Below are 19,026 nucleotides of genomic sequence, written 5' to 3' on the forward strand. Positions count from 1 at the left end.
GAATCTTTTAGGACTGACGTGTTGAAGAAACTTTTTTCTGTGGTGCCCCTTTCTTTCTAGCTTCTCTGTGAAGATTTCCATGCACCCTGCATGCCTGAATTTTAGGACTTCAGGAACTAGGCTGCTAAACCTAGTCTGACCATCTCTCATGTCCCAGCTCATTTTTTGCATTGTTAGCAAGTCCTGAGAGATGGGTAAGTTTATCACCCTGCTTTGTGGCACCTCCACTAAGTCAGACACCATGTTTGTCTGGCCCATTGTGGAGCTATCGATATTATCGCAATGGGTGACTGCCAACATATGTTGAGCACTAACTGTCCAGTGGAACCAGTGGAATGTGGTATGCAAATTTCCCAACCAAACGATCAATAGGGCATGCCCTTGTGCTAGGCAGTGTGGATATCTTGATGCAAATTCTTGTCATTTCGCATTTTCAAGTTTAGCAAACTGGTCTATTTCTGGTGTACCCCAATCCAGGAAAACATCCCCAATATTATTTTCTTTGGCACCTACTCGCATGGGTCACTTACCTGCTTAACCTGTCTGCTTCTGTGCTTTCAACGACAAGTCAGTGAATGACTACTAGGCTTATATGTCCCTGTACAGTCCATTTCCATATGTTCTGTGCTAGTTTAGACAGAGTGTGTAGGACATTGCCTCTTTTTGGCATGGTTACAGCGCCCACATTTTGCTTTTAACATGATGTGATTTTGACTGGAAGTTCAATGGGTTCCTGCTAACCAGGTCCCGAGTGACCGAGCTCTTTCCCAAAACTGTGCAGGTGTTTCCCAAATTGGCAAAACCTTTAGCACCCTCTGTAAGTCCCTAGTAAATAGCACCCCTGGAGCCTGGGGTACTAAAGAGTGAGTCAGCACCTAGAGGTGAAGGTTGGACCAACGAAGGAGCAGAGGGCAGCAGTATATGATGTGTACAAGGGCAAGGGCAGCATGACAGTGCACGCCAGGTGCGTAGAAGTGGAGCACAGTGGACTAGCAGAGGAGTGGGGGCAGCAAAAGAGGACAAGGACAAAAGTGCAGCATTACAGGAGCCCACCAGGCACCCAGAGATGGAGAAGCATGGCCCTCCTGTGGTGCACGGAAAAACAAAAGTGGACTGGGATAATGGGTCAAAATGATGGGAGTCCGTCAGTTAGCCAGAGGTGGCGAAAGGTGATCCATTGGAGGACCAGGAGAAAGTGGGAGACCACATGGCCAATAGGAGCAACACTGAGTCACAATGGGCTAACCATCACTTCCCTCCATCTCCCACATCAGCTAGATATCTTCTGCAGCACTAGCTGGAATGATCATACCACCCAGAAACCCTTTCACCATCCCCTGCTGTGCAGTAAAGAGGGCATGAACATAATGGAAAAAAGGTGACAGTTGTGGCATACACAAAAAGGAAAGACAACTTCCAGCCCTTTCGATGTGTTGCCCCATTGTGCAAGCCACTGTGTCACTACATTTGAACATGGTGGTCCTGCTAGGTAAGGCGAAAGTCCTTAAAAGCAATAAGAGTTAAAAAGAACAAATACCTTTCGTAACGCCTTAACTGGTAGAGACTAAGCCAATTGTGCATTTCTTAAATAGTGACATAATAGAAATCGCTATTTAAGAAATGCAAAATGCTGCGTGCAAAGATACAGATTCCCTAGAAGCGATTCCTACAAAGTAGGAATCGCTGTTAGTAAATCGTTATTAAGAAATCCTATTGCATTTGAGTCAGTAGGCTGGTTTTGCATTTCCTTACTAGAGATTATTTATTAAGAAATTGTTATTTGGGAAATGCAAAGCCAGGGATGGCAACGGGAAAAAGGCAACCATTGGTGCACCCTAAAATAAGGATGCACCCGTGGGGACACATATACCTACGGGGCATGTGTGTGCTCTATTGCAATAAGAAAAAAAAAAAACACCTTTGGTGCTTTTTTTTTTTTTTTTAATTGCACCGGGTTACCACCGACTTCAAATTGGTGGTAATTGCATCTCCAAAATGCCTAGGTGACATTTTGGAAATGCATGGTACATCACAATAGGAAATGCAAATAGGAAATCACTATATGCATTTCCTATTCTGGGAATCGCAAAATGCAATTTCTACAGTGTAGAAATTGCAATTTGTGATTATTTAAAGGGCTTTGTACATTAGAAAAGCCCCGTTCCCATTACTTAACGTCCCGAAATACCGATTCAGACTGTTAAGAAATGCAAACAACCTTTGAACATATGGCCCTATATCAGCAGCCGATTCCTTACCTTAGAATTATCCCAGGCGTCAGACTGGATCCAGAAGAATTTAGTGAGCAGTACCCCGGCACACCAGTATGTGGTGTTGTTTGGCTCTCCATGCATCGCCAGATTCATCCGCGCTAGAAGTGGCACCTGCAGCACCTAATCAGGTGTCACCCAGGCACTCTGACATCAGTTCCTATCCACAACTTTCCACGGCAGAAGTGCAAAGCCATGAAGAACACTGACAATGGTGTGAATAACTCTGACCCTGAAAGAGATAAAGCCCTGTTCCTAGAAATCTGTTTGCAGAGCGGGGAGGATGGTTGGGCTGGTATGGAATCTGCAGCTAGATATAATCTCTACCAGATAAGATGTTACTGATGGTTAAGTAACTTGTTCATCTGGTAGAGACTTCTAGTTGCAGATTCCTAACCTTAGAATAGGCACCCAAGCAATACCATCACCAGCGGTGAGGCTTCGAGCCAATTTCAGACAAGGAATTCCTGCAGGACCGAAAAGGCAAAATGCCCGTCATTACAGACCTGACTGTCCAGGCAGTAATGTTTAGGAAATGTGTGCAAGGAGGCCCACAATGCTGCTTGGCAGACATCCAGGAGTGGAACTCTGTGCTAACGCAGTAGTTGTAGCTTTAGCTCTAGTGGAATGTGTGCACAAGTCCTCAGGGTGTTGCTTCTGAGGCCAATGCGTGTTAATACACAGCAGTACCCAACTGGAGATGGTCCTTTTCTGCACAGCACAATCCTTTTTAGCTCTGACATGTCCCACAAAGAATTGATCATCTACCCTAAACTCTTATGTGTGGTCAATCTAGATTGACAATGATCGTTTGGGGTCCAGACGATGGTGACGCTCTTCATCCTTGGAGGGATGAAGTAGAGCATAGAAAGTAAGTAAAGTGATGGATTGACCTACATGAAAGGGCGTTACCACATTTGAAAGAAAAGAGACCTTGGTGCGAAGCACCACCTTGCCAGGATGTATGGATGGGTACGGTGGCCTAGATGACAAGGCCTGCAGCTTGCTCACTCGGCGGACAAATGTCATGGCCATGAGGAAAGCCGTTTTGATTATGAGTAATTGCAGGAGACAATTGTGAAGTGGCTCAAAAGGATCACACGTTAAGAATGTGAGAACCAGATTTAAGTCCAACTGAGGCATGATGAAAGGAAAAGATGGGAAAAGATTAACTAAACATTTCACAAACCTATGTACAATAGGATATTTAAAAAGAGAGGGTTGATCAGGCAATCTGAGGAATGCAGAAATAGCAGAAAGATAGCTCTTGAGAGTGCCCAAAGCAGAGCCCTGCTGGACAAGAGAAAGAATAAAGAGAAGAACCAGAGAAAGAGGGGCATAAAAGGGGTCACAATTTCTGTCACAAAACCAAGCTACAAATTTCTTCAACCGGCAGATGAATATTGTCTTAGTGGCTGCCAAAATAACATCACAGATTTCAGAAGGAAAGTCAAAGGCTATCAGCTGCCACTACTTAATCTCCGCGCAAGAAGGCGGAGACTGGACAGGATTGGGTGGAGAACCCTCCCCTGCTGCTGCGGAAGAAGATCCGAAGTCATGCTCAGTAGCTCAGGATACCAGACTCTCTGTGCCCAGTCTGGAGCCACAAGAATAACTTGGGCCTGGCCGTTCTTGATCTTCTCGAGAACTCTGGGCAGAAGTGGTATGGGCAGAAAGGCGTACAGGAAGCCTGAGTTCCACTCGAAACAAAAAGTGTCTCAGAGTGAGAGACACCTTGGAAACTCCAGTGTGCAAAACTGCTGACATTGCCTGTTCTCAGCGTTGGAGAACAGATCAAGGCTCCCCCCACTGCTGAAAGAGAGCTTGCATCACATCCAGATGAAGACACTATTCTTGATCTGCTAGGCATCTTTGTCTGAGTTCGTCCAGCCTGGTATTCAGAGAATCTGCCAAGTGTTGAACCATCAGGGATATGCCCTGGTGTTCCAGCTATACCTGGAGATGCACAACATCTTCACAAAGGGTCCACAACTCCACCCCGCCTTGTTTATTGCAGGACCACATGTTGGTTGTGTTGTCCATAAACACCAGAACAAGCCTTTCCTTGATGGAGGGGAAAAAGGCTTTCAGTGACAGTCAGTGCTCCAGCAAGTTTATGTGGGGTCCGGATTCCGCTGGAGTCCTCTGATCTCCACCTCTACCACATGGCCGCTTAATCTCAGGAGTGACGCATCTGTCACTACTGTGAGATCTGGTTGTGGAAGAGAGAGGGATTTGCCACTGACCTAATCACATTTTGTTTGCTTCCACTGCAGATCTTTCCCTCCAAGATCTGGACCATGTCAGAGAGATTCCCCTGATACTGTTCCCATTGGAACTTCAGGCCTTACTGCAGAGCCCACATGTGCCAACGTGCATTTGTCACCAGCAGGATGCAGGAGGCTATGAGTCCCAACAGCCTCAAAGCATGTCTCACTGAAACCCAGGACAGAGGCTGAAACATCGGTATCATAACCTGAATATCCTGGACTCGCTGCTTGAGAGGATAAGCCCGAAACGGCACCATCTCCAGAATAGCTCCAATAAAAAAGAAGCATCTGAGACCAAGTCAGGTGTGACTTTGGCACGAATATGTTGAACTCCAGCGAGTGCAGAAGGTTCACCATAGTTTGAAGGTGGGAGATGACAGCATAGGGCAAGCCCAGTTTCAACAACCAGTTGTCGAGATAGAGGACAAGGTTCCAGATGAGTTGCATTCACTGCCATCACCCTGGTTAATACCAAAGGAGTGTTTGTCAGACCAAAAGGGAGCAAAGCAAACTGAAAATGCTTGTGGACGAGCATGAACCTCATGGTCATATCTGTGGGCAGGCAGGACAGGAAAATGAAAATATGTGTCCTGAAAGTTCAAGGCTACCCTCCACTGCTCTAAGGTGAGCATTTTGAATTTCTCCTCCTTGAGGAAGTAATTGAAGGGGCTGCAGGTCTAAGGCAGGACAAAGGTCTCTGTCCTTCGGCAACAGAAAGTATCGGACATGGCAACCACAACCAACCTCTCACGTCAGGATCCTCTCTATTGCTCTCTTGGCCAACAGCTGCAACTTCCTTGCAGAGATCAGACTGTTTGAGCTGGAAATATGGGGGGGAAGAGGATCAGGAAGGGGAGGGAATAGCTCTTTTGGACCAACTGCAAAACCCACCTGTCCGATGTTATCGACTGCCAGTGGGGCAGGTGATGACAAAGCCTGCCACCAACTCGGTGCCCTTGATGGTATAAGGGCAGATTAGGGGGATTTGGAGATTGCAACTGTGGAAGGGAAGGTGGACTGACCCGATGTCTGGCTGCCTAATCCATGTAGCTTGTGGATACACCGCCATCGGTAGCGCAGAGGCTGGGAAGCATATGCAGCATGGTGTCTGGGCAGAAACTAGTGTGGTTGGTAGCCCCTTCTGTAGCCATGAAAGGGCCAAAAAACAGGCTGGGGATTGCGCTGTGGAAGATAACCTCAAGGACCTTGTCGTAGCCAGACTGTCCTGATCACAGGAGCCCCGTGCTGGTTTTGGACCAAGTATCCAAAAGGACATCTGTGAGGGCCTCATTAAAAGGGAAGTTCTGATGGGTGGACTATGGACTGAAGCACCTCTATCTAGACATTAGTCTTGATTGCCACCAAGGGCAACTAAAGGTCAAAGACCTCCACAGCCCTCTGCATCACCATCGGAAAAGACACTTCCTCCTCCGAGGTCACAGTAGGGAGAGAAAGTATGCCAACATCTGGGGAATTATCCAGATCACTGGCTTCACCTAGTTCCTTACACTAGTCCATATCTTGGTCACAAGGCTGGACTTCAAAAGGGTCCAGAGACCCCTCCCATTCCTTCCCGAGACCATGCCCATAGGAACAGGGCTCAGGGTTAGATCTGGAAGGCAAGGCTTTCGATGACGCCAGATACGGCGTGAGCGACACCCTTCTGACTCCACTTTTGAGTTGGGGATCAAAATGTGGATGACACAGGCAAAGGGTGCTGGGGCATCAGACCGGCAATGAGGAAGATCAAGATGGCATGCCTGGCATTGGTCCGATCCAGAAGTGGTCTGGCACAGAAGAAGCAGGGCCCTCTGCCAACCCCACAGGGCCCAAAGACGGGTCTTTCCACAAAACAAAGTGGATAGGCTATAACATATCCTATGGGGCCTACTGGTTTTTAAACTTACTGGTTTGTGTATTTGGAGTTACTGTGGGGCTCCCACATCGACGACGTGGATGATTCAAGCATGTGAATCTATGAAAGATCCAATACTGGAGAGGTCTCTCTCTCATTCCGCTGTGTCATTAACATTTGGCTGCTGTGGACATCTTGGGTAAGGGGAATTATTGAAAAGAAGTGTAATAAGCTTTATATTTTGGGGCCAGCACACAATTTCCACCCAATCAAATGGTGTACTCAATGTAATTAACATCTGTGCAGAGCTATACCTTTCTCTTAGTGGTGCTTCCTAAAGCTCTTTTTCGGTTGATCACATAAAGTTAGTTGACAAAAGCGCTGCCAAACCAGACCCAAAAATATGCCCACAGATTAACAACCACCAGGTATTTTTGTTTTTTCTGAAAATACTTCAAGGGCATTTCTAGTCCACCCACCTGTGCAAGGTTGTGCTAAGATTGTGAGATAGGTGCCTCATTTTAAAGACTTCAACATCCTGTGAATTTGAGAATCCATAGAACCGGTCAGAGGTCAGATGTGACTCTATAATTTGCTTATTCTAAGCATTAAGCTGCAGGTACTATCTCCTTGTTGTTCACCTGGAAATGAGTTGGAGCAAGTGAGAAGACCTATGCTTCCAAGAAGTCGTAATAGAACTTACAAAGCAGATTCAAACAAAACACCTTTTTAGAAACAATAAGCACATTGCAAAACATCATTAACAATAAGGAGAGATCAAACAGCATGACAGGACATTACACTGTCTAGATGTACTAACCTGCATTTTTTTTTCTTGGTCATTTTCCCCCATCATTCCTGTGCTATTAATTCCTTCACTACCATCGATAGACACCTAGTAATACAAAGCAATATAAAGATGTACTGACATAAATAAAATAGTGCATTTTGTTATCAATTGAAACTAAAGTAAAGGCTTTTACATTTTTCTAGCTCTAATTCCAATAGTTCACAGGCAGCTTAAGTAGTGATAACCCTCAATATGAGCATGACGACACATCCACCATAAACCTTCCAATAGGTGCCATACAACCACTTCCAGAAATAACATATTTCCATAGAGTCGCTTTTCAGAGCTGCAGAGTCAAACTTTAATGATAGGAGGATGTTTTACTAGTTACTAGTGGGAACACATACAGGACGGTAGGCCTTATACTAAAGTTCTAATTAACACAAAATATGCTTTGAATGTACTCCCTAAGACACAATAATTTGTCTACCAAATTTCAAATGTATGTAAAGACATCCATGACTAGGCAAGAGTGAGGGTTCATAATATTATACAGTCCAACTGCATCAAGCTCTAAGCCATCAGAATCTCCTTCTAGCTGTCAACAAGGCTATTACGACCTTGCTTATACTAGGCAAAGATAAGACTCTTTGAGGGGATAGGGTGGAATCGGGCCTAGCACAAGTGAGAACTCTCAAGTTGCTGAAAGGTAGAAGAAAAGGGTATTGCACATAATCTGTCCCCTACCACGAAACTGAGAAGGTGGTAGTGTGCCTGGAGGAAGGGAACAAGGAAAGAAAGCTGCCCAGCTCCAACATTAATGTAACAGTAGGATCCTAAAGTGAAATGCATTCCTGTAACAACACAAATAATACAATTGTGAACAGTTTACAAAAAATGGCGGTGTCCATCTGTAATAACATAGATCATTAGTGATTTTAAATTAAGATCCAAATCCAACACCAATGCATATAGAGCTAAAAAATGATGTGTCCAGTAGACATGATGTTATAGCAGCACTAGTATGTGAGTCTGGTTAGCAGATACAGTATAGTAGAGGTAATGTAGCATGGGAATTATGCAGGGAAAGTGCTCAAACGTCTACATTGAATCTTTTAACCAATTGTCTTAAGCAGGCACCTACGGTTCAGCGAAAAAGTGTGTTCTACGAAAAGATTGTGCCCCGTGCAAATACATTTTTTCTAAATTATGTCAATGTGTCTATGACAAAAATAAGTGATTCCAAAAACAGAAGATTTATGTTGTCCCATTAAAGGCAAATACATACCCTAATATCAAATGACACTTACGCATTAATATGACTTACTAAACTTTAGAGAACATTGTAAACATTCCAGTGATCATTATAATTTCAGGTAACGGTGATGCAATATAAAAAATTAAATGTAATTTTTTTACTTGTTGTTTTCACTTAACATTACGATTGCACACTGAAAATGTATTCCTTCATTCAAGTATTTGTGGAAGTATTTGTTCAAAGCGATGACAAAACATTTACTGTAGCACTTTAAACTTATCAATATAGTTTACCTTTGCTGCATACTGCTCCAATGCACTTATGGTATCTGCATCAATGGAAGCATCCGAGTGAAGCCCGGCAACCGTGCCATCTGCCTGAATGGCTAAAATAGTGTCCGACTGAGGGACTTGCACTGAATGGTGGATGTAGGCTGTGGTGCCATCTTCGAGTTGGACCGCCTGCAATGCGTTCTGGTCATAACTGTCTGAGAGATTACATTTTTTTTAAATTAACAAACGGTCAACCAATGATTTGCTTTTTTTGTGCTTAAAGAACACTTCAGGAGAAACGTGTGCTTTCTCCTTTTTGATGTCTTCTATAATAAAAAAAACAATACAATCTTAGGTCACTGGGAAACATTTTTAGAAGTGCTATACAAGGCTCAGTTGATATAGTAGTGAGGAATCATTAGAGAGGCACTGGTCTTGCTGCAGTTTTGTACAACTCTCCTTGACAATAAATGCAGAAAACAGGGGGTTTCAGACAAGACAGTGTCCATAAAGCAAAATAGAATCATGGTACAGTAAGCTGTGCAATACACACGTAGGCAATAATTAAATGTGGACTGGAAGGGGTGGTATTTACAGGGGGCATTCTATTCCTCGTTTCCCACTTGGAATCGAGGAGTAACAAGCAGAAATGTGTATTAAACTATCTTCTCTGTCTTAGTATACCCTCACCAGAAGACACCGATATATACATAGTTCATCTGCTCAGGGCCAGAAAAGGAGGCAATATTCTGAATGTAAGATCTCATATTAATAATGGAAAAGAGTGAACAAATGAATGTTTAAAATTAATAATTTTCCTACTATTTAGGTTACTAGTTTGAGGTTCACATGTCATAATGCACATGTGAGCTCTGACAAGGTGAATAATTAATCCCCATAAAGAGCTTTGCACTGTTCAACCGAATCATACCTGTCAGAATATTATAACAGTAAAAACTTGTTTTTTCTTTTTTCAGTTAAAAAGCAGACAGACGCCATATGGTAGAGTGATTTCTCCAACCCCCTAACTCCCAAACCACCACCATGCACCACACCAGCCCAGTTCCTACACTCTATATGAAGTAAAAATAAACATTCAAAAAAACTAAATACTGAAAAATAGTCTTATGCAGGTGACGCGGAGCCCAAATAAATGCTTATTAATGGCAGTAAAGGGATCAATACTATCTGTATGATGCACCAGAAGAAGAGACTCTTCCTTTTGAAAGTATAACACTTTCTTGGCCTTGCCCACTCTTTCAGGATCAGCACACAATCTGGTGGAAGACCCAGAAGTCTTCCTGGGCAACCTCAGCAGCCAGGCTGCCAAGCTGTAAAGGAACAGCTTGTCTGCAATGTGGATAGCAGGTTATGTCAGAATGGAACTCTCCAATGTTCCATTGGGGTTTCAGAAGGGCTGGTTGCCACCAAGGCAAGTGAGGTCATTAGAACCATATTGGTTATGGATATTTAAAACTGTGAAGAAATGTGTAAACTAATCAATGGGTAGGGCATTTTGTGATGTATGCAGTAGTGAACAAGTCGATCTCTGTAAAGCCTCTTTTTTGAATAAGACGTTGGCGACACCTGGGTTTATAACCCACTCATGCTGTTCCCACAGCACTCATCATCACACAGATAACAGGGTAACATTGATGGAGGCAGCTGCTTTGAGTGCACACACAGTAGCATGTATGAGCACGGTTGGTACAGCCTGCCTGAGTCTGGCCTAACATTTTCAAAAGTGGTCCACATCATGCTTTTGGAGTCTGCATTTTGTGTGTGTTCTATCACTGTAGGTCTCACAATGGATGGATGTTGTCGGGCTCAACAGGAGTGATGCATTCAGCAAACTCGGTTGATGATGATAGGCAAGATCCAGCAGAGAGCCTCGCATGTGTTCCTTTCCTTTTTATGTGTTAATTATTTCTGTAAATATCTGATAGTTCACTGTTTGATGCACCAAAGGGCTAGTGGGCCACAGTGTGCTAAATAAACTTGACTTCCCATGGTACTCCATTGATAGCATCTGCCATGGAGTTCTGTTCTCTTTCTAAGTCCCATGGCAAGAGAAAGCTCTTGTTCCTGGGCTTCAGAGGTGTCATGATCTAATTTCTCCTGGTTTTGTTATGTAATACATACTGGTTGGCGATGCTGGTTTGAATTAAAATCAACGTGTTAGCAGACACAGACTTTTTACAGGAAGATAGAATTGCTATCAGTTCCAAAATATTTAAGGAATAAATGAGAGAAAAGAGAACAAAGATGGTGGGGCAGAGACTGGATATCCAGAGGACTGAGAAAGAAACTGCCATGAGAAACAACCCAGTTATGCTATCATGCAGTGTCCCTCACGCAAGTACAACACAATGGCTAAATCTAAGGTAAAATGCATATTTCGTGAAATCCTCCATAAGTGGCCCATGCTCTGGAGAAAGCACCAATGCCTACAAAAACACAATTGAGATAAAGCAGAAAAAATTGCACATAAGAAAGTGAATCAAGTGTTGACACAAGCAAAGATAGAACAAGCATGGCCATGGACAAAAACTGACAATTGATTGATGCTCGTGCAATCAGTACAGTCTCAAACCTCAATCTTTTAATGCTGGTTGGCAATTCACCTATTCAAGCAAGGTTTGAGTAGGTCTGGCAAAAACACCATCCTTCTGTTATCTGATGGGGGTTTCCTTTATGTACAGTATTAATGTGTGGGTGTTTATGATTAGCCATAGTCATCCTTCCACTGAATTGTTCCACTACTAATAGCACAGTGCCTTGCAATGTTCTGCTAACATTAGCAGCACATTATTCGATTTTTCAAAATCTAGTGATGCATTATGGTGTTGGTTGGGGTTTCTCACCATGCACCATTACTTCCCACATTACCCTTACATGTGGAGGTTTGTTACGTTGCTAGCTAATGTTCTCATCCCTAACTGGCACAAGCACAATAAGGTGGCTTTACAAATTAAATATACTTACCTTTTGAACTGTGGTGAATAAATGCTGTGGTGCCATCCTCCAGTTGAACTGCCTGTCCATCTTCCAAACGCAGGTTGTCTACGATTCCAACAAAAAAACTTTATTATTATTATAAGAAGTTACTGAAAGTGTTGTATTCACCCTGTATATGCTATGTGTACTTGTGAGTATCGAGATACACACCAATCATTAAGTCAGTGCACTGGTAGCAAACATTAAATAACAATAACAATAACAATAATTCCTGTTAGGTTGATCTCTGCTAATGTCTTTATTAATTTAATGTATTTAAATTAATTAAATATTAATATAAGAAATTAAGTAATAATGGTGTAGCATTTTTTAACAAATAACAAAAACAAACTTTTTAACTTTTCCCTATACTTTACCATAGGGAGATCCCTGTCTACGTATAATGTTTTATTTATTTATTAAGTTCATTCGGTCTAGAAATCTAGACCATTTAAAATAATAATAACAATCATACTTAAAAAGGGATGTAATAAAAACATGGTAACAATGTAAAACCAATAGACATCAAAACAGTGTAACAATAAGAATAACAATATAATGTTAGTTAACGTTAACTTTACGCTCTTAAATAGGTACTAATCAAAGTAGAAAATTTACTACAAAGTTTAAGCTTACACATGTATATTTACTCAAGTGTAAAAAAAAAATTTTGTGAAAAGTTCCCATTCTCTCTACCCAGAAATACTACAGAAGACTGTCCCCTTTCATCTACAACAGTAAAATGGCTGTACAGCGATAATAAAAAGAAACATCTCTATATATTATACATGAATACATGAAAGATATGAATAGCCTGCTTCACCCATGCCCACATCATCCTGATTAAAGCCATTTATTTTGCAGTATGCACTAAAGCAAAAGGTTTTCTATTTTGTGTATGAGAAATCAAAGCTTTCTTCCAAACCTCAGCGTTTAATGACTCAGGTAGATTAGATTTGAGGCTACGCTGTTGTGCAAATAAAAGCTGCGGTTTTACATTTTACAAAGAATAAGTTGAAGGAATGCTTGTGGCAGCTCCTAAACAAACTGTAGAGCTGTTACTATATCATTAATTTGTCAGTGGAGTCAGTCCTAGGCACTTTTCATGAGCAAGAAACCAAATAGGAGGTTTGTTTTATGAAATGTTAGCAGTTTTAAGAGCCAGGTTGACATTTCGATGTTCCAAAGTAATCAGAATAAACATTTACAACTTCAGTCACTAATTATGTACCACTTTCATTAGAGCTCTGATCCACAATTTTGACAGTTTCATCAAACAGTTCCGTAAAAGTTAAAATATTATAAACCCCTAGAATTTTTTTAAAACTAAATTAGCATGCTTTAAACCCCATAATAAGTTCCCCTTTCAAATACCAATTAATTATGTTTTAGATCATTTAAACTAATGTTGAACTATGGTAAATATTTTCAAAATATCCAAATCTGTACAAATATTTTACGCTTTCAATTAAATATCAAAACAAATATTTTCATCTAATTCTAACTTTTTAAAAATAATCTCAAAATATTTCCAAGCCTGCTATTAAAACCGCATTAAGTACAATTCAACTAAGTCTTAAGATTTTTAACTAACAATTTAAAGTTACTAAACATTATATCAGTATTTTAAAAGTTATTGTTCCATGTTAAAACCTCAGACTTTCAGAATTGTTTAACAATTTTTCCAGTATTCTAAAAATAAATCCTAGCAAATATTTTTAAAGTAATTAAAACTTTTTGAAAAACAATAGAAACATATTTTCATTTTTTAACCAACAAACAATTCATGCAGTAATATTAAATACCTATTTACAAAATGTTTTTTAGTAGAATACAATTCTGGGCAAATTAGTTATTTTAGCACTCACACCAATCCAGGCAAAATATGACCACTGCAGATCAGAGCTACCCTGTGTTCCATGGACGGAGGCCTTGATGGTGTTAGAATCGACAGGTCATACAGCTGAGAGGAGCTGAAGGAAAGAAATTCCTTCTGTGCACTGGGACTGCAAAACTTTGTTTTATTAGGTGAGGTGATGACATTTAGCATTACCTCGTGCCCATCTGTTGTGCTGCACCATTTCACCTCGTCCCCGGTAGGCATGAGTGGAACACTATAAAATGGAGGCCTGTGGTCTGAGACTGCACAGGCCTGCAGTGCTGCAAAGTTGGGTACAAGTAGTTGCAAAACTGTGGCAGAAGAGGTGACTGAGTCTAGAGTCCAGCATGCAGTTGGAGAGGGTCATAGAGCTATACAGGTATTACCGTACCTGCCCTGTGGTGATGTGATGGATATTCAGAGATGTGCCAGGCCTTTAGGATGGTCCCAAGGTAATCATGGGCTCCACAGTCCATTGGAGGGTCAGGTTCATAGTGCTGAATGGCAGGGGGAGATGCAGGAGCTTGTGCTGGTCTGAACACTTTGACTGCAGACCCCAATATGCAATGGGTAGAAGTGGGGAATTTGCTCGGAGGAGCTTGGTCACTGACGTTGAAGGGGCATTTTGAACATGTGGGCTGCCTTGCCCATTAGACTCTGTACTTTACTGTGGTGAGGTCAGACAGGAAGCCCAGAAATGTTCAGGACTATGTTTGTGGAGTTTGTCCTAATGTAGCTTTTTGTTTGAAGGTGGGAAGGAGCTGCTCTCAAAAAAAGTCCTCACATTTCAAAACTGTTATCGTCCAAGGTCTTCAGCTGAGTAACAGATCATGGGTACATGACTAGCCCTACACTGGCAGTAGTAGTTTTATTGGCTGAGTCTGCAACAGCTGTGCAGAGTGTCCTAATGCCATTGTTCCTCTTCCTATCTCCCTGCCTTTCCACTGGGGTGCTCAGCCAGACTCCACATTAATGATGCCTGTGTTGCCCTGAACTCACAGCTAGAGGCAGGCATGCTGTTTTGATACACCACAGGATGTGTAGGTTTTAGAGCCAGATTGGGATGTGGGAGCTGCACTAGGGTTGGCACTGGGTGCTGTGGCCCAGGAAACTGGTACCAGTTGTCTGAAATTAGCCTGGAGTAGCAAAAAGGTGCAGCGGCTGGTGTTAGTATTTTATGGGGCAGTTTATAAATATAAAGAAAGGAGTATGAGTGAGAAAAGTGCAAGTGAAAATATTGTGAATTTCAGAGACGTCTGCATGTGTGAGTGACTAATCTGTGTATGATATCTAAGGTTTATGTGTTTGCCCGCACTGTTGTATCTGCTTGATACTGGCAACAATTCTGGACAGCTCAGGCTCCCATGTCATATTTCCTTGTATCAAATACACCAGAATTAAAAGGCAGACGGCTAGTGCCAGGATATTTATTTATTCAAAATTTATTAATGTATCTAGACTACCCAGATGCCTGCATTTCAAGTCATGCATTTATGGCACATCAGCATCTCTCTTTGTGTTTCTACTACATTGGATAGTGTCCAGGAAAGGTTGGTATACTGATAATCTGCATCACAACAACTGCACTGACTGGACAATGTAAAGTAATTCCTACACCACACTCAATTCATGCCAGTTGACTCAACTCTTCTAGCAAAGTAACGATGATTTTTAAAACTACAATACAGCACTTTGTCTTCCTTTCTGCCATACTTACCAATGACCTCTCCTCGGTCTATGATCTAATCAACCATAGAGAGGTATCGTATGACTTCAATACATTGACAGTAGCTATTGTTTAGGGAATAGCTAGTTTCTGATTGCCCATATCGCCCAAAACCCTGACTTGCCACACGTCCTCCCGCCTTCTATACATTACCAACAGTACTTACCCCATGCAATAACACACTTATGATATCCTGTACTCTGGGTTCATCGGATGCCTAACAGCTCTATTAAATCAATATCAACATCCCACATGATTGTTCTAGACGCACTTTCAAATGGGCAGTCTCAAACAGAACACATTAGGCAGAACCTATAAACCTACATGAGCGAAACACAGTAATTTAGCCACACAGGTGGCAACATGCAGCCAAATTAACAACACTACCCCAGCAACTTACACCATGCAACAACTCAGAGAAGCATGGCCTGGTGCTCACAAATGTATTAAAATTACCTACCTGGACTGTGATGAATATTTAGAGAGCACATTATTCTGACCGAGGAATGGGCAACTGGCCCACAAAGGCAAAACAAAGTGCAAGTGTTTCTGCATACCCACCATACATACAAGTCTTTACAAAGACATCCCAATTTTGAACGTAATTTATCTTCACACTAGTCTATACACACAATTTTGAAACTAAAACTTTTAACATACTCTCTACTAACCTCTCACAATCAAAGACCAATACAACCAATTGATGGGCTTCTTCTCAGTACTTCATGAAAGAGCCTTGTCTGAGAATGGAAATGTCAATGACACTACACATATGTAAACAATAACAGCATAGCATAGTGCCCGAAAGCAAAAGTGAGACTGACTCCGTTACATGTGCCTATCAGCAAAATATCCAACGGTTACCATCACCAAGGCATTCAGTAACTGTGCAGTGTGACTTGTTTGTGCTACTAGGCAAAGGCCAAAACTGCAGTTACTACAGTTCACAAGAACTGTGGCAAGAACATAAAGTATTATCTATTTAACCACTGCAAAACTATGGATCCTAAAACTATTAACAACACTTACTGCCAAGTAGAGGAAATAATTATTACATTATTTGAATGTACTTGCCTTCTTTCTAACCGCAGAGCAATTGAATGTTGTAAAGAAAACGTTTGTCAGATGCCAAGGGGAATGGACAATATGCGGGGATGTAATGCTGTATTTTGCCTTCAGAAATAGATGGGCTATCTAGTGACTTCTAGAGAATCTTCAGGGTGAGTGAGGCATCAACAGGAAGTTATAAAATAGCAATTTAATTGTTGGCCAGATGCAGTGCTGGAGGTTCTTGCAAATCACAAGTCACGCTATAATGACATGAACTACCTGTAGACTGGGGATTTGTGGTTCTGAAGGTGTTTCTCACTACTACTTGGGGGGGGTGGGGGAAGGGGTGGATCAAAGTAAGGATGTAATAAAATAAAGTAATATTAGGCTGAGCTACACCTAAAATGTTATGTAGGTATCAAGATTATTTTTGTGCAAAAAGTGACTCTTGAGAGTGAAGGATGAATGAATTACTCCGGCACCTTACAAGGTTGGAGGGACTACATTAATTTGCAAAAAAACATTGCCATATAAGATTCAATTGCAGGTAAGCAGGTTTATGTGTCTTTATTTTGGTTTGATTAATAGAAAATGTACACGTAGAGATTATTTTTAGGGCTCAAACGTGCTAAGGATTACCGCTGACAGGGTTTATCCTGGCAGAACACACACATGACCTGTTGGTCAATCTGTGGACCCAGTCACAGTAATTAAGATTCACCTGAGAAGTATATGGCGTAGGGGAAAGTGGAGTTGAACACTACTGCTATCTATGAGAGAAGAAGCATGATGTTGCAATTCATGGTCATTACTTCTTTACTGTGGTCTACCAATGAGGAATGTTTATATTATTAATTCCTCCAATGCCATTATTTTTGCTTTATGGTGTGTTGTGTTAGTGTTAGTGCCATACTCTAGCTAGGATGGATAAGGTTCTGATTATTAAAAGACCCCTACACTCAGCCAACAATAGGCTCTTGAATGAGATGCAGTAGCAACTAATGCAGATTTGGAGGCCACCGATGGGCCTGTGGCTGTTGGCAATGGTTTGATTGAAGTTTTCTTGTTTTTTTTTAAATAAAAACATGACAAAGGTTTATTTGAGGATGGCTGAAACTTTCTGCTGTTTGAAGGGCTGGTTTATAGAGCAACTTAAATAGAAGGTGAAAATGCATGTGAACCTTTTAGGGATTTTGAAGGGATATCATAGAGTTTGGCTTGACACCATTGTGTAGACCTCTAATTATGCTCATGATGGTGGGTGCAGGGACATTTACCACTACAACAGCGACCACAATGATGAAAACCTCAATGGCGCCATTCCCATGACCTTTCAGATTTACTTATCTTGCTCCAGTACTAACTCTTTCAAGTGCTATAGCCATGTCTAGGTCATGACAAAGTGACTGTCATTACATCAACATGGCAATCGATCCCATAAATCGCCACTCCATTTATGATACCCTCTTGGGATTTAATGCAAATTAACAGTACAAAATAGGTTGCAGGACTCCAAACATGCCAAGCAAGGTTCAATAAAAAGATTCTGCGTGGTATGTTCCACTCTAAAGCTGTAATAGTTGAACAGTGCTAAGAAGAAAGAGTACTTACCATTTTTGGGCATGGAGACATGTTGAACATAGGCAGTTGAACCATCCTCAAGCTGGATCACCTGGCCATCGATTAATTTTCCATCTGAAATCCATCAGGAAATTAAATAATAAAAGTACAACTTTAAATAATATACTCACCAAGATCATTTTGATATAAATTGAATATTGCTATTTATTTTAATACTACGTTACTCAAAAGTAGCTTCTTCACCCTGTTAATCTGTCAGGGCACTTGTTACTAGTGGCAATCAGCTCATTTGTACCAGGAATCCCCACAAAGAAAAGGTTAATCATAGTTTAATTTGTTTTAATCCACATTATGCCAGAGAACCGAGTGTGGAGTAACTGAATGTGAGCTGTCTTAGAACCTATATAATTATTTTTAGATGAGTCAGGTGAACAAGTCTCTAAGCCAGCTAAAAGAATACAAAACGTATTAAAGTGAGAATGTGCTCCATCAGCAAATCATCATTTAAAAAAAAAATGGTATTACCTTCCACGGTCCTGCTATGATTCACACCCAACTTGCTGATTTACAACTAAGTCTACTTGCCTTCTAGTACACAAACATAAAAACTGTTTACCTAGCTGCTGATCATGCCGGTTCACAGTAAATCAAACCTGACTGATTCACAATTCAGCTAGGAGCAATTTAAATTCAAAATAACACTACTAGATAGATAACGTCGACACAAACATGCATAATAAGTTGAACCAAATGAACTAACACACACCTTTTGCGTGGGAGAAAAAGCCAGGAAACAGATATCCACTGGCGTCTATAGGAACAGATATCAGGACTAATCATAACAGTTGTATGCCACATTTTCTTACAAAGAAAAAAAGCTATGAAAGTAGAACAATTCATATTAAAAAAAAAGTCATCTTTTCCTCTTCTTCTCATAGCCATAAACATCAAAAATATGACTGGACACCTGGAGCAGCAGTTCTTAACCTTTTGACATCTGTGGACCCCAACCTCAATCTAAACTAGGGACCACCACTGAATCATTATTGGAATCCAAGGACCCCCATTGAGTCATTAT

The 19,026-nt window shown here is 41.3% G+C and overlaps 1 protein-coding gene across 3 annotated transcripts in view; it reads right to left on the reverse strand.

Annotated features, from left to right (window-relative positions):
* The window catches only part of ZNF143 (zinc finger protein 143), a 345,755-nt gene that overhangs the window by 174,660 nt on the left and 152,069 nt on the right, over positions 1-19,026 (reverse strand). For all 3 annotated transcript variants that reach the window (XM_069223630.1, XM_069223629.1, XM_069223631.1), the window contains 4 exons: positions 17,979-18,062; positions 11,701-11,778; positions 8,737-8,930; positions 7,216-7,290 (listed from right to left, as the gene is read on the reverse strand). In XM_069223630.1, coding sequence (XP_069079731.1) covers positions 7,216-7,290; positions 8,737-8,930; positions 11,701-11,778; positions 17,979-18,062 — 431 coding nt within the window. The remainder of the gene's footprint in view (positions 1-7,215; positions 7,291-8,736; positions 8,931-11,700; positions 11,779-17,978; positions 18,063-19,026) is intronic.

Source organism: Pleurodeles waltl, chromosome 3_1 (assembly GCF_031143425.1).
Source record: "Pleurodeles waltl isolate 20211129_DDA chromosome 3_1, aPleWal1.hap1.20221129, whole genome shotgun sequence".
In the NCBI taxonomy this organism is placed as follows: domain Eukaryota; kingdom Metazoa; phylum Chordata; class Amphibia; order Caudata; family Salamandridae; genus Pleurodeles; species Pleurodeles waltl.